Raw genomic sequence first — 15,063 nt, forward strand, 5'->3', positions numbered from 1 at the left:
CATTCTTATTCCAAAAGAGAGAACTCAAAAAGAAGACACGGATGATGGGTCCCCATCAAGTCCAAAACCTGGCAGGCATGATTCCACTAGATCTGAAGAATCTTGAGAAGAATCTTCTTTGGCCTGATGCTCTGCCTTCCAGACACACTGGGGCAGCAGCACTGCCCCCGTGGCCCCAGGGAGCAGCCTAACCCTCATGGCTCCTCGGGGTCTCCCTGCCCCTGAAGGACTGGCCCACTGAAATCGCGGAGGGAGCCCCACCATCTGAAACTCGGCGGGGACCTCCCTTTCCCCAGGGCCTGTAGTAGGAGCGGCAGCCTTGCTGATTTCTGAATCACCTTTGGGTCATTTGTCCCTTTTCTTGAAGAAGAAAGCATGTTTGCAGCTGAACAGCTCCATCATCCATCCTGTGGAATCCCCAAGGTTTGAAAGCCTTCATTTACTGTGTTCCTTTTGGTGCAGACTGGCAGGGTCTCTGCTGGCGCAGTCCTGCCTCTGTGCCTCACTTCTGCTGGGACGGCTGGCTCACTCCATGCTGACCTCCTCGTGAAGCGACTGCCCAGCTGCACCTTTCGTGTCCTCCCCAGAACGTACTTTCTCGTTTCTTCTGAAGGACAGATGGACTGAGAATTATCCACATCTTCAAGTTCTGGTTGAACCTTTTTTCTTAACAATGTCTTCAATTCATCTCTCTCCTCTCACCTTTTACTGTAAGCAGTAAAGAGGAGCCAACTTGCACCTGCAACACTTTGTTTAGAAATCTCCTCAGCAAAATACCCAGTTTCATCGCTTGCAAGTTCTACCATCCCCAAAGCAACAGAACACAATTCAGCCAAGGTTGGGTTTTTTTTTGCTACTTTATGATGAGAATTGCCTTTCCTCCATTTTCCAATCGTATGTTCCTTCTTTCCATCTGAAGCCTCACCAGAATCACCTCTAATGTTCATATTTCTATCAATATCCCCTTCAAAGCAATCTAGACTTTTCCTGGCATGCCCCTCAAAACCCTTCCAGCCTCTCCCCATCACCCAGTCCAAAGCCACTTCCACATTTTTAAGTATTTGTTAAAGGGGCACCCCACTTGTCAGTATCAGAATCTGTGTATCTGCATTAGTTGGGGTTTCCTGTAGGAAACAGAACCAATAGAATGTATGTGTGCGTGTGTATGTGTATGTGTATGTGTATGTGTATGAGCCCAAACTCACAGCATACAGCAAAATAAATTCTGACTTGATTAAAGTACTCAGTATAAAAGTAATTAAACTGGAACAGAACTGTCCTGATGGGAAAGACCTTTTCAAACATAAACCAAATTTATAAGGAAAATTGTAGTTATGACTACATAAAAATTTATGAACTGCATGTCAAAAATATTTCTTTTCTATAATTGAGTTCACCTCAACACACAAGCCTCCATTTTTGCTCAGAGCAGGAAAACCCAAACTTGGCAGGAGCTTATGGTTTTAAGCATATTCATTGCTGAACCTAAGCCTGATCCAGTACAGACTGGCCCTGCCCTTTTCCCTTCTCTCCAGAAGTGGTTTAAGTTTCTCAGGGAAAAGAGGAGGAAAGGAAACTGAGGTGTCTTCCTGGCTGAAGGAGGGCTGTCTGGTCCTCAGAGCTGGGCTTCCATCCTCCCTAACTCCCCTTGGGGACAGCTGATTGCCTGGAGCTAGCCTTTGGCAGTCCCGCCGCAGCACGTGACTTTGGTACCCCAGCATGCGCGAGCTCACAAGCTTGTGTGTCCTGCGTTGTGCTTTTGTTCCAGTGTCCTGGACATTGCCTGGGTCGTGCGGTGAGGACGCAGCAGCAACATCTAGTCTGTCAACACCACAACAGTTCTGACTCCGGCTGTGATGACAGAAGGAGGTAGGGGCCCCGCCCTAGGGCAGCACACCACCTCTCCTGCCTCAGTCAGTGACTATGACCACCTGAAAAGCAAGTCATCTCTCCTGTATTATAACTGCCTCTCACAATGGACAATTTCTCCTAAACTATGATTTCTTGCAGTACCATCCTCAATAACCTGTATTATACTGAAATGTTAATTAATATGTGCTATTTATAATCACAAATTACTTGGATGTTAAAAATACAGGAACACCCCAAAGAGGGAAAAAAGTAGCATTGAGAATAGACAGATATTTTTCCTCCTATGTATACAAAGCTGGTGAAGCCTACTAATATTGCATTTAGGTTTACAGGTGAAATCTTCCTAGTGTTTTCAATGAACTACTTTATTCCTCTAGTTAGAAACTGTTTGATTAAGACATGGACTTAGTGGGTTAGCAGAGAATAAAACAAACTTTCATCTTGTTAAGGGGATTAAACAAGAAAAAATGTTCTTGCTCTTCTCTTATCTAAAAGTCTGAGCTGGTAGATGGTTTAGGAGTAGGAGAGCTTTGTTCCATGAGGTCACCCAGAGACACCCAGACTCCTTCCATGTGGCAACTCCCCATCCCAGAGGGCGTGCCCCAGCCAGAGAGACAGAGGAGAGAGCAGGGAAGGCACGCTAAAGGGGACATTTGGAGATCCAACACTCTCTTTTTGTGTCACCTTGGACTACCTAACCTCCTGATCTGCAAAATGAGGTCTTATTGTTCATGAGATGTTACGGCTGGGAAGTTTTGGTTAGTTGGCTGAGTGGGAAGCATGCAAGCAGCCTGGGTCATGGAAGATGCTCAGTGCGTGGCGCCTCCTTTCTCCTCCACGCCCTGAGTCTTGCTGGAGAAAAGGAGATGACCTTGACAATTGGCTGAGTTTCCATTTTGAGCCTTCAGTAAGGTTTGGCAATGTGGTGTCAGCTGCATTTCCTATTCCCCACAACACAATTCAAGCCAGAACCACTCTCCTCAAATGGAAAATGTTTGAAACAGCTGCCCTTATTCTCAACAGACAACCTAGATTTCAGTTTTGCTCAGAAGATAGAGACCACACACAGATTGATATGCATCACCCCAGTTGTTTTGCTTTGCCCCCTCAAAGATGCATTTACAATACAAACACGTATGTGGATTCAGCTTTCTTTATAACATTCCAGACACATTTTTCTGAAAATTGCTTTTTCTACTTATCAATACATTATAGCCTTTTTTCCCCCCATCTGAGTACATAAGAGTCACCATATTGTTTTGAATTATTATATGTAATATTACCTCATTCCACTGCTGATGAACATTTGACTGTTTCCAGTTTTTGCTATTATAAACAAATGCTGCAGTAAACATCCTGGAACATAGATCTTTATGTACAAAGGGTAATATTCTTACAGATTTTAGATATGGAACTGGATTAACAGTCATGCTCATTTGGGTACTACTAAAATTGCCATCAGAATGTCTATACCAACAGTATATATTTTCATCAACATTATATAGATTTTCAGTCTTTTAAAACTTTTGCCTATCTGATGAATGAAAAATTATAAATTCTTCTAATTTGTACTTTTCTGGTTACTTTTTATGATGGCTCTTTGTATTTTTTCTCAAACCCATTCACTTTTTTTCCATCTTTGCCACCATCATCCTTGGCCAAGCCATCCAAATGGTCTCTCTTCATCCATCCATGCTCCTTTCCAATCCAGTCTCCATACTACAACCAGAGTAATCTTTCCCAAAATGCAAATCTGACCATACCACCACCACACCCATCTCCCTGCTAGATTAACATCACTTCAGAGGCTCCACTTGCTCTTAGGAAAAAAGTTGACCAAAATCCACAATGCGGCCTATAAATTATCACATAGCCAAGTCCTATGTCCCATCACAGCCTCATCCAAGACCTCACTCTCTCACTCTTTGTGTTCCAGCCACACTGTCTTAATTCAGTTTCTTGTGTCTGCCATGCACTTTCCCACCAACAGCAGCAAAAACAAGAAGCAGAAAATAGAGTAACAGATGTTGGGGGGTTCCATATCTGAAGTGGGGTTTTAGAGAAAGACATGGAAATGAACTGAAAAGCGAGACATTTTTAAAAGAAATCGTAGAAGAAAAATTCCCAGACCTGAAAGGGAAAAGAGCCAAGCTGCGTTTCATTTTCTCTATTGTTTCTGCTTCCTGCAGGACTGGCTATTCAGCTATTACCCTGGTGCTTTTCTTTCATGCTATTTGTTTTCCCCAGATAACTGTTGGTTTATAGATAAAGGATGAGTTTAGTTTAGAGAGCTCCTGTGGGTTGCTTTTGCAGTTTTCTAGCCTCCTTTTCCCCCACAGACCTCTTCCACTGACTGAGCTTGCTTACTGTGGGTTCACTGAAGGTAGATAAGGTGTTAGATCTCCCTTTAAGGAGAGATGGAGCATGGAAGGGGAGCAGTGGCCCAGCTGGAGGCCCCCAGTTGCCATAATATGGCCTCAGTAAATGTAAACACCTCAGGGTGTTTTATAGGGAGTGATGTTATTAGAGGCCTTGAGCAGAGGATTAGTGGTGAGCCAGCTGTCTGCTAGCCTCTTCCATAGGCCCTGGGAAGGGTTTGGGAGGTGTGGCTTCCATTGAAAAGAGTTACAGAGGGAGTGAGAATTATCAAGGAAGAGTTAGCACATTGCCCATTGTGGTAAGAGGACAACATGAGGACCTGGGGAAATGCTTGAGGACCCAGAGGGTTTGTTCCTCAAAGTGGTGATTCCTCACCTTAGCCAAGAGTCAAAATTACCTGGGAGGTTTCTTAAATAGAGATTCTTGGGCCTCAATTCAGAGTTCATGAATCAGAATCTTTGGGAGGGAGTGGAGCCTGGCAATCTACATCTCTTTAAAGCTGCCCACGTACTTCTGAGAATAAGCCAGCCCTGGCATCTACGGCCCAGAGTCAGTAGTTCCATCTGGCTGATGATGAAAGGGGTTATTTGCGGTAGAAGCAGAGCTGGACTGAATAGGAATGAGAAACTGACAAAGACTAGTAGAAACAGGATTACCTTATGATTTCTGCTGCCATTTCTACTTTCACGTGTTATGTAGAAAAGCACACAAACTCCATTAGTGTGCACGGTGTCGGTGCCCAGACTGGGTCCCCCTAGCTCAGGCATCCCAAACCCCAGTCCCACCCCATCCCTGGCCAGAAGGAAGCGATGCTTTCTGCTGGGCAGACTTGCATGGTTTCATTGCGTCCTTGATGACTAACCTCTTGGGCTTCAGCATATGTGTTTTTCTCTAGCTTCCTGGGCCCCTCTCATCTTTTATATTTAGGAAGCTAAATAGTTCCTTCAGGCTTCCCACTGGCCCTACCTTCTATCAAAACAGAAAAAGTGGCCGTATTAGTTAAGGTCCTTTGGGCTGGAAACAGCAAAAGTCAACTTAGAATGGTTCATACAAAGAGAGTAGGAGACTTCGTATTAGGACAGGACCGCCACTCTTGCATTCAGCAGTTTGGTGTCTTTTAAAATGTATTCTTTGAATATTTGTTCAGCTTTTTCCAGTCGAAAAGCTGATCTTTGCATAGGGGGACGGCTAAGGAGTACTCTGTCTCTGCCCAGCTGTCCAAAGAAACTCAGCTTTTGGCCTCTAAGATTCATACCCAATGGGGAGAACAAAAACCCTGCAGTTAACAGGAAAACTTCATCCCTCCTCTTCTGATAAATCTTATAAACAGTTTGGTGTGACAGTGTTGTTTAAGTAAACCCTTTGATGGAGTCTCCCCCTACTGGCTAATCAAAGTGTTGCTTCTTACTATGTGTAATACTAGAGAAGTTCAGGTGATCACAATTTTCTCCATCTTATGACATTTCCAGTGGTGTTTCAACACTTCTTACAGATTATGTGCCCCAATAAGGAACCTTTTATAGATATACCAAAGTGTCTCAAGAATCCAAATGGAGACTGCCATGAGACCTCAGGAAGGACTGTTACCAAGGGATGGAAAGTCATTGGGGGTGATTCCTTCTCTCATCTCTGAAGCGCTGTGTGTTTCTGCTTCATTCTTTGTTCTTTCCGAGGTTTTTCTCCTACTTCTGTGGACTGTGTGGCAGAGTGTAACCTATAAAAGTATTGAATCACTGCGCTGTACACCAGAAACTAATACAATATTGTAGGTGAATGAAAAAAAAATTAAGTACCTGCTGTACAAGGTGGTTGTGAGGATTAAATGAGTCAATCTATGTAAAGTATTTGGAGAGTCCTCTGGAGCATGGCTGTCCAAAAAATATAAATATACAGCGGATCCTTTCCGACAACAACAGCAACAGAATCAGAGGGCATTAACTTTCTACTCTATTTTAAAGGGTAAGGAAACCAGAGGTAGATCCCTCTTCCCAAAAGGTCTTTGTTAGTTCCCACGATGAGTTGTGCTGTGACCTAAATGTAAACCAGGAGCACTTCTCTTAGCAGAGAAGGTTGCTCACACGCCACTTCGTACTCACACCAGAATGTATTTCCAGCGCTGATATAAACAGAACTTCAAGTCTGTTAACAGATGTGTCATTCTTCTCTTCTTTGCCTAAACTGATCTGCTCCAGCTTTATCAGGACAGTGCATCTTTTGAGGTGTGCCCCTTGACTGGGTGTGGGAGGCTAATGGAAACACGTGGTTTGCTTCCTCTGTTAAGATCACGACTCCTCCCCCACTTTGCTTAGTCAGCTGGGAGCAATGCAGACCAGTTTCCTGTTGCTTAGGGTCCTAGTTGTCAAACCTTTAATACATCGAAAATGTACTATGGTTAAAGACTTGATCCCAGCAAGAGGTGACACCCCACTTCTCCATTTTCCTTTCTTTTGTTTGTTTGTTTCATTTCAGAGCCACCTGGAGGAGGAACTGCTCATCAGGGGCTTGTGACACGTGCTGGCGCCCCGGCCCTTGGAGGCCCTGTACGGCGGCCTGCGGCAGGGGCTTCCAGTCTCGGAAAGTCGACTGTGTCCACACAAGGAGCTGCAAACCAGTGGCTGAGAGACGCTGTGTGCAGAAAAAGAAACCCGCATCCTGGCGGCACTGCCTGGGGCCTTCCTGTGACAGTACGTACCCCGCTCAGGTATCACGACTGCCCCCGAAGCCTTGTCCAAACCAGACCACCTGGTGCCTTTTGCCAGGGTCACGTCCACAGGGGCTATTCTGAATGGATGTGGTATCTTGGGACATGGGGAGATTAGTGGCTTTGATGTGGGTGTAACTGGGTGTTCTTTAGAGAAAAAAAGAGTTGAGTGAGTAGGGTGGTCAGTGGCCTTCTAATGAGCACTGGTAGCCTCTGCACAAACTCCCCTTTGCCTGAAATCTCACCCCCTAAGACAGGGACTCATCCCCTAAGACTCCCCATAAGATGGGACTGGCAGGTATGCAAATATCCTGAAGTTGTACGTAAAATGTAATCTTGTATGTATTTTTCCAAGGAGTGGGTCCATAGCTTTGATAAGTTTTCCTGGGGGTCCATGACCCTCCAAAAGCTAAGCAGTGCTGCGGTGAGCACTGGGGCGGCCCGGTGGCCTGACGGTCTGGGAGGTCCCTGGAGGCCCAGCCACGAAGCGAGTCCAGTGCATCTCTGACTCCGCTGCAGAGCAGTGGCTCTAACCCAAGCCTAGTTTTTTCACTTCACTCTGTGATCTTAGTTTCTGCTTTTCATAAATCAAATGCTTTTTTTTTAAACTAGGTTTCTAATGAGCTACGTGTTAAATGGAAATACATTTTTTTCTTTACAGGAGACTGCACAGACACAACTCACTACTGCACGTTTGTAAAGCATCTTAATTTGTGTTCGCTAGACCTCTACCAACAGAGGTGCTGCCGGTCGTGTCAAGAAGGCTAAAACTTTTGGGGGAGGGTGGTCAGAATGCTGCTGTGAAGATAAAACAAAAATGTAAAAGCTCTTTTCCCCTTGTAGCTGGTTCAAAACATGTATTTCTTAAAACAAACAAACAACACTCTAGATTCTACCAACAGAGGTCGATGCAAAATCACCACCGTTAAAATTTGTTACTGTCATTTCCCTGTGGTTGGGTTTTAACTCTAACTCTTTTAAATTGTATATTCCAGGACTAACATCAAACCCCCTGGCAGGCAGGCCATTGCACTTGGGACCTCGTCCTGTCCTAATCAGGAAAGCACCGAGGTCACCTGCGCATTGTCGCGAGCTGCCTCTTCCTGTGATTTGCAGACGAGTGTAGAGTGGAGCATCGTGAGGGCTTGGGAAGCACAGCAACTGATGACGTCTCTCAGTTTTAGGGTTTCAGCAGGTTTATAAGGCATTTACGTTCTAGAAGCTCTGGCCAGTAGTTGTTAAGTCGTTGGCGCTAATGGCATTTTTATGGATCCTTGAGTTTAGTCTGTGAAAAAGAGACAGTTGCTCTGGACAGGCTCATGACCCTGACTTTTCCAGGGATCGTGGTGGGTGGGGTTGGGGGTGGGATGGCATCTTGTCCTCGCTCTTCGAGAACCCGTGGAAGAAAACACAGAGCAAATGTTGCTGCCATTTTCACAACTACGGAAATCTATCTGTGACCAAATGAGGCATCCTGGAAATCAGAGAGGGAAAGCTAACCTCTTCTACTGATGGTGAAGATTCAAAGCTTTCTTTTTGAAGAGCTGTGAATGAAACTTTTTCTAAGCACTATTCTCTTGCACACAAACAGAAAACCAAAGCCTTATTAGATCTAATTTATGCATAAAATAGTATTTCTAAGGATTTTTATTTTGGAAAAATTATAAGAAAGTAATCTGAATTTGAAACGCGATCATTGAAAGCAGTTGCTGATGGTAAGTAATTGTTTTAATTTGAACTGACTTCTCAGTAAATCCAAAGCAAATTAGGGTTAGGTTGGCAGGTGCAGTGAGGATGAGGGGTTAAAGCTAGGATCTGGTGAACAGGGTTAGGGTTAGTTTGGTTTTAGGATTGGGTTACGTGAGAAAGGAAGTCAAGTTAGGGCTAGGGCTAGGGTTGGCTTCAGGGATTCGAGTTAGGGCCAGGTTAGGTCAGAGCTGGTTTGGGTTTAGATTGGGCCGATGCTGGTGTTAGCGATGACATGTCAGGGTGGAGGTTAGGTTTCAAGTAAATGTTGCTGCTGAAGGATTTGGGGACGAGAACTAAATTGTAAACCCTAAAGCTGATTTCATTAGGGGGCTTTTTCCTTACATGCTACCAGTTACGGCTTTAGATGCCACACAACGCCAAGTAAGCGGTCATACTTCTTTATTCCGTGTCGCACTTGCCTGTTCGCACGCCATCTACAGCAAAGTTCCCTGAAGCGAAGTGCTGGACTTAGTCCCCGGCCACTTGTAAGTGGACAGTGCGTTCCGGCTTTGGCTTTGTCTACGGACAAGCGTGCTGAGTCTCTCTGCCCTGTCCCGAGCGTCAGGCCTCTTGTTCTAACTTCAGCCTCACCAACACTGGGATGAGCACTACTGTACGCGGAGGGCTTGGTGGTTGGGAATGGATGCGGGAACGTGAGTTGTTAATCATCAATCACACTTGATTGTTGAAGGTTTTTAAATTAAAAGAGAGATCATTTGTAAAATACTCTTTGTATATATTTATTATATGACTTAAAGGTGCAATATTTTATTTTGTACAGAATGTAATAAAGACATGGGACATATATTTTTCTTATTAACAAAATTTCTTATTAAATTGCTTCACCTTTGTATTTAAAGTTGCTGTTTTTCATTTGCTATTGTACTTTTTGTTATCATTCAGATGGCATTCCTGTGTACTGTAGTTTACTACTGTTTCTATCACATAAGAGTTCATATTTCTCTTTCATGATCCTTAAGTAATTCAGAAATAAATGTACTTTGATTATTCAGTGGCATCCTTATAAATAGAGGTGACTTATTTGCATTCTGTTCTTGGTAGCCTTGGGTGTTGTTACCTTGGCTGCCTCCTTGTGAGTCCAGGAGCAACCTTCCTGGGCTCAGGGCCTTGGACTGCCCTTTGGAGAGTGCTTACAGGATTCAGAGCAGATCACACAGAGATTCACTCTGACACCCCCATCCCAGTCACTGACTTCCTGTGAATCACAGTCAAAAGAATGTCAAGGGCAGAAGGGGTGGAAGGGAGTCTCAAATGGACAGCTGGAAACAGGTATGGAGGTAGGTGTGGTTGGGAGAATGGAGCTGGAGGAACTAACACTTTTTTATTTTTGGCCACCGTGAGGAGTTCACGGACTGACTTGAGATGTCTGCACCCAGAGGCTTTTTAGCAGCACTTGGTGAGTGACCCCTTCAATTCCTTCCAACTCATGCAGTTGACGGATTTGAACTGCTTAGGTCCTCTTGTACGTGGATTTCTTTGAGTAGTAAATACAACACCATCTGAGGTTGGTTGAATATGTGGACGCAGAACTGCAGATACGGAGGAGCGGAGTATGAGGAGGGCCAACTGTAAGCCATAACGCAGGTGCCGGGAAGGTTGGCACCCCTGACCCCCACGTTGTTCAAGGGTCAGTTGTATAGGGCTTTAAGACTGACAGTGAGTCTTTATAGAAAATGTTCGTGTGATTGGAATTGAGATGTCCCTTCATTTGCCATGGGCTTTGGAGTTTCCAAAGTCACTTGGTGAAGATGAAAATTAACCATTTGACAGTAACTTGTGAGACTATGTTAACCTCATGAGGCTGAGCCAAAGCAATGGGACACCGCAAACATTTCAACAGTGTACTTCCTTCTTCCTTTTTCATTCTTTCCTTCCTTCTTTCATCTTTCCTTTCCTCCTTTTCATCTTTCCTTTCCTCTTTTCTTCCTTCTCTCCTCTCTTTCCCTCTTCCTCACTCCTCTTTCTTTTTCTTTCTTTCTTTCTTTCTCTCTTTCTCTCTCTCTCTCTTCCTTTCTTTCTCTCTCTCTTCCTTCCTTCCTTGTTTCCTTTCTTTCTCCCTTTTCTTTTTTTCTCTCTTCCCTTTCTTTCTGTCCTTCTCTAAGGCCTACATAAGTTACAAGGAGTAGAGAACATTAACAGGAGAGGGAGGAAAAGTTACAACTTTATTTCCAACTCAGAGGAATTTTTCTAGGAAACTCCTTCTATTTTTTTTTTTTTGGCAGTTTGAAATATTTTTTAAATCTTTAGTAACTATGCAAGGACACAGAAAAATTCAGAGTTCACAGTAAAAGTGCTGATGGGTTCTCTCTTATGTACAGTGTGACGAATTCCCAAATGTTCTGTCTTTTACATACTGGCATTCGGGAATTTCATCATTTTTCCACTATTGCCCTGTTTTTTTTTCTGCTCGGGTTCTGTCTCGGATCCCACGTTGCATTTGGTTGCTTGGCCTCTTCAGTCTCCTCTAGTCTGTGACGCCTCCTCAGGCTCTTCTTGTCCATCATGATCTTGACACTTTTGAGCATGATGCTGGCTGGGGATTTCACAGAATGCCCCTCAGTTCGGGGTTATCCAGTGTGTGGAGTGAGGTTATGCGTTATTGCCCGTCTCGGTGTGTGGTATCGGGGGGGATGGTGTGTCAACATGACCTGTGACTGGTGATGTTTACCTCGACCTTCCGGTGGTTTCTGCCAAGTTTCTTCTCTACAGAGGAAACTATAAACTAAACTCTCCTCAGTAGAATAAACTACTATTTTTCTCTTTGTAATTAATAAATAGTTATTTTAGAGGCAATACTTTGAGAATATGCAGATATACTGCTTCTCTTTAAAGTATCGTCCCTTAATTTCAGTATCCACTATGGATTGTGCCTACAACATGAAGATGTTCTAATTGTGACCTTCTGTTTTCTTCATTCCTTTTAGTTTTACTAATTGGAATCCTTTGGAAAAGAAGTGTTGTTCCTTATTCCCATTTATTCTCTGATTTATTTATATCCATATAGACACACGTGTATATGCAAATGTTTTAATACACATACATAAATATACGCATATATTTATACATACAAATTTTCTATGATATATTTTATATATTTAATAGTATATTATATTAGATGTTATAAATTATATATATTTTAATATATACAAATGTATATACATATATATATATGTATATTTGGGGGTTGAAATCCAACACTCCTTATTTTATTGCTCAAACTATCTGGCTTTGGCCATTGGGAGGATTAAAAAGTTGACCACATATACACTAACCCATGAATGCACACACACGCACACACACACACACACACGCACACACACAGCTATTTTTACTTTCTGCATCTGTGAATTCATACTGAAACCTTGGATGCCAGTCCAGCACCGTGGGGTCATTATTATAGTCTAATCTTTTTCTCGTTTGCAAACTTCTTTCTCTGACAGGAAGGAGCCCGGCTCTCGTTATCCACCATGTATTTTCTTGGTGTGACCTTAGTATACACATAAAGTAGCCTCAGAATTGCTAACGCTTGCCCCTGTGAAAGGGGAAAAAATGACCAGCTAGAGGACAGTGTGTGTATACTGTTCTTCTGTCTTTTGCCTACAGTGTCCAGCCACAGCACTGTCCCAGGCATACTCGGGCCATCCCGTCTTCCCTCCTCCTGCAGTGTGGTTATGTGATTCCTTCGTAGCACAGTTATGCTCATTTGTCACAGACTGCATTCTTCTTGGGCTCCCCCCACAGCCTGGGTGACGGTTTTTGTAATTTTACGTGCAGTTACATTGAATCTGTGGTTTCCAGTTCTAATGGTTTTGACAAATTCAGGGGTGTTTGTCTACCACCACAATTTCTTACCTGACAGTTCCATCACCCTCCACATCCACGTATCCTGCTTCTTTGTGGTCAGTTGTTCCCCCTCTCCTGTCCCCCTAGCATATACTGATTTATTTTCTGTCCCTATAATTTTACCTTTTCTAGAATTTCGTGTAAGTAGGATCATACAATATGTGGCCTTTAAGGTCTAGCTTCTTTCACTTGCTGAAACACATTTAAGATTCATGCATGATTTGGGATGAATCAATCATTTATTTCTTAAATTGGCTTTGTATGGCTGTACTATAGATGTTCATCATTTTTTCAGTTAAAAGACATCTAGGTTGTTTCTAGTTTGGGCTGATTATTAATAAAATTCTGTAAATACTCACCTTTAGGCTTTTGTGTAAAACTAAGTTTTCATTTCTCTTTGATAAATACCTAGGAGTAGATTTGCTGGGTCATAAGATATGTGGATATTTACAAGGAACGGTCAAACTGTTTTCCAAAGTGGCTGTACCATTTTATGTACCAACAATATCTGAGTGTTCCAGTTGCTCCAAATCCTTGTCAGTTGGTATTTTCAGGATGTGTGTGTGTGTGTGTGTGTGTGTGTGTGTGTGTGTAGGTGTAGGTGTGGGTGTCGGTGTGTGTTGTGGAGCTATTCTAATAAGTGTGCAGTGGTATCCCATTATAGTTTGAACTTCCCTATTGATTAATGATGTTGAGTATCTTTTCATATGCTTATTTGTCATTTTAATGGGTTGAATTGTGTCCCCTTATCAAAAAAAAAAATCTAACCCCCAGAATGTGACCTTATTTGGAAATAGAGTCTTTGTAGATGATGAAGTTAAGATGAGATCATTAGGGTGAGTGACATTGGTGAAAGTCCTATGTCTGTGAACCTCAGTATGACTGGTATTCTTTTTTCAAAAAGGGGGAGTTGGACACAGGTGCATGCACATAGGGAGAAGATGAAGGCGGAGACCTGCAAGTCACGAAACACCGAAGATGGCCAGCAAAATCCCAGAAGCCAGGGGAGAGGAACGGAACAGATGGTCTCTCGCCACTCTCGGAAGGAACCAACTCTGCCAACACCTGGGTCCCAGACTTCTAGGCTGTGAGACGGTAAATGTGTTAAGCCACCCAGTTTGTGGTCCTTTGTTGCAGCAACTTTATACACTAACTCACCAATTGTGTATAGCCCTTGGTGAAGTATCTGTTTAGATCTTTTACCCATTTTTTTCCTCCTATTGTCAAATTTTAAAGGTTCTTTATATATTCTGGATACACATCCTTTGAAGTCTGTTTTACAGATGAAGAAGCAGGGCTCAGACAAGGAAAGTGACCTGGACTCGGTCACATATATTAGCCTGTCTGTGGAAGAAGATAGCCTTGCCCCTGCTCTCCCGGACTCCCATCTTCAGATGCCTGCTGGCAGGCAGCATCTCCCAGCCACATTTCCTTGTTAGCCATTATAGTTCCGTACTGTCTGCAAATAAAGAAGTGTTAATGGGGATATTGGGGGTGATGGTGAGGTAGCCCTGGACACCCTAGAGAGCAGCTATCAAATGTGTGCTGTGTTCAGGGGTAGGTTGGGGAGGGGTGACATTGGTGAAAGTCCTATGCCTGTGACCTAGGGTAACAATCTGCACATCCACGTGGAACAGCATTGAGTGGAGACAGAAGAAACGGTAGCAAAATGAAAGTTCCCTGATGTTTTGTTGGACACTGTGATCCTTTCAAAAGTATATTAACAGCACTCTTTTTAAACAGCCTTTTTGCAGTTTGCTAACGTGGTTACAAGGTTCACCTCCTCCTCCTCCTCTGATGAATGTGCAGAGGTCTCCTCTCCCCTTGGTATTAGCAGGTCCCCCTATCACACAGCGATCCTCAGAGAGGGCCACAGTTTTGTATAGAAGGAAGCCTGTAAATCTGATGTATTTAGGTGCTGGGGTATGGGATTCCCAGCCTCTGACTGGTGCACACTCCCCTCCTTTCTTCCTGCTGTGAAGTCTTTGTTTTTAATAGTCTTTATTTTTCAGAGCAGTTTTAGGTTCACGACAAAATTGAGTGGAAAAGTACAGAGGGTTACCCTACATCTCCTGCCCCCACACATGCACAGCCTCCCGACTGTTAACAGCCTGAACCAGAGGGTATATGTGTTACAATGGGGGACTGGACAGTGACATGTCACAATCACCCGAAGTCCATGGTTTACATTTGGGTTCACTCTAAGCGTTGTTGTCCAAGCCTTTCTTTCTGATGTTTGAGTCTGTGGTCTTATTTTGCACAACAAGGACACACAGGGAGTCAGGTGAAGGTGGGAGCGGGTGGGGTGGAAATTTCCCACTCTTTTTCTCTCCAGATTGTCCTCCTTGCTTCATGAGATCCATCCAAGTTTGGTGTAGTGGAAATTCCTTCTCAATCTGGCAGATGGTTAAATAACAATGCTAGTTTCCAGTGCTGTTCAAATGTTGCGTGACTGTGTATGTGTGTGTTCCCGCGTGGCACTTCAAGGGGACCTAAGG

At 43.6% G+C, this 15,063-nt stretch overlaps 1 protein-coding gene across 1 annotated transcript in view; it reads left to right on the forward strand.

The window, feature by feature from the left end:
• ADAMTSL3 (ADAMTS like 3) overlaps window positions 1–7,794 on the forward strand; it is a 259,617-nt gene extending 251,823 nt beyond the window's left edge. The window contains exons 28-30 of the mRNA XM_072950888.1: window positions 1,769–1,869; window positions 6,721–6,952; window positions 7,614–7,794. Coding sequence (XP_072806989.1) covers window positions 1,769–1,869; window positions 6,721–6,952; window positions 7,614–7,652 — 372 coding nt within the window. The 3' untranslated portion in view covers window positions 7,653–7,794. The remainder of the gene's footprint in view (window positions 1–1,768; window positions 1,870–6,720; window positions 6,953–7,613) is intronic.
• The last annotated feature ends 7,269 nt before the right edge of the window (window positions 7,795–15,063 follow it).

Source organism: Vicugna pacos, chromosome 27, assembly GCF_048564905.1.
Source record: "Vicugna pacos chromosome 27, VicPac4, whole genome shotgun sequence".
NCBI lineage: Eukaryota > Metazoa > Chordata > Mammalia > Artiodactyla > Camelidae > Vicugna > Vicugna pacos.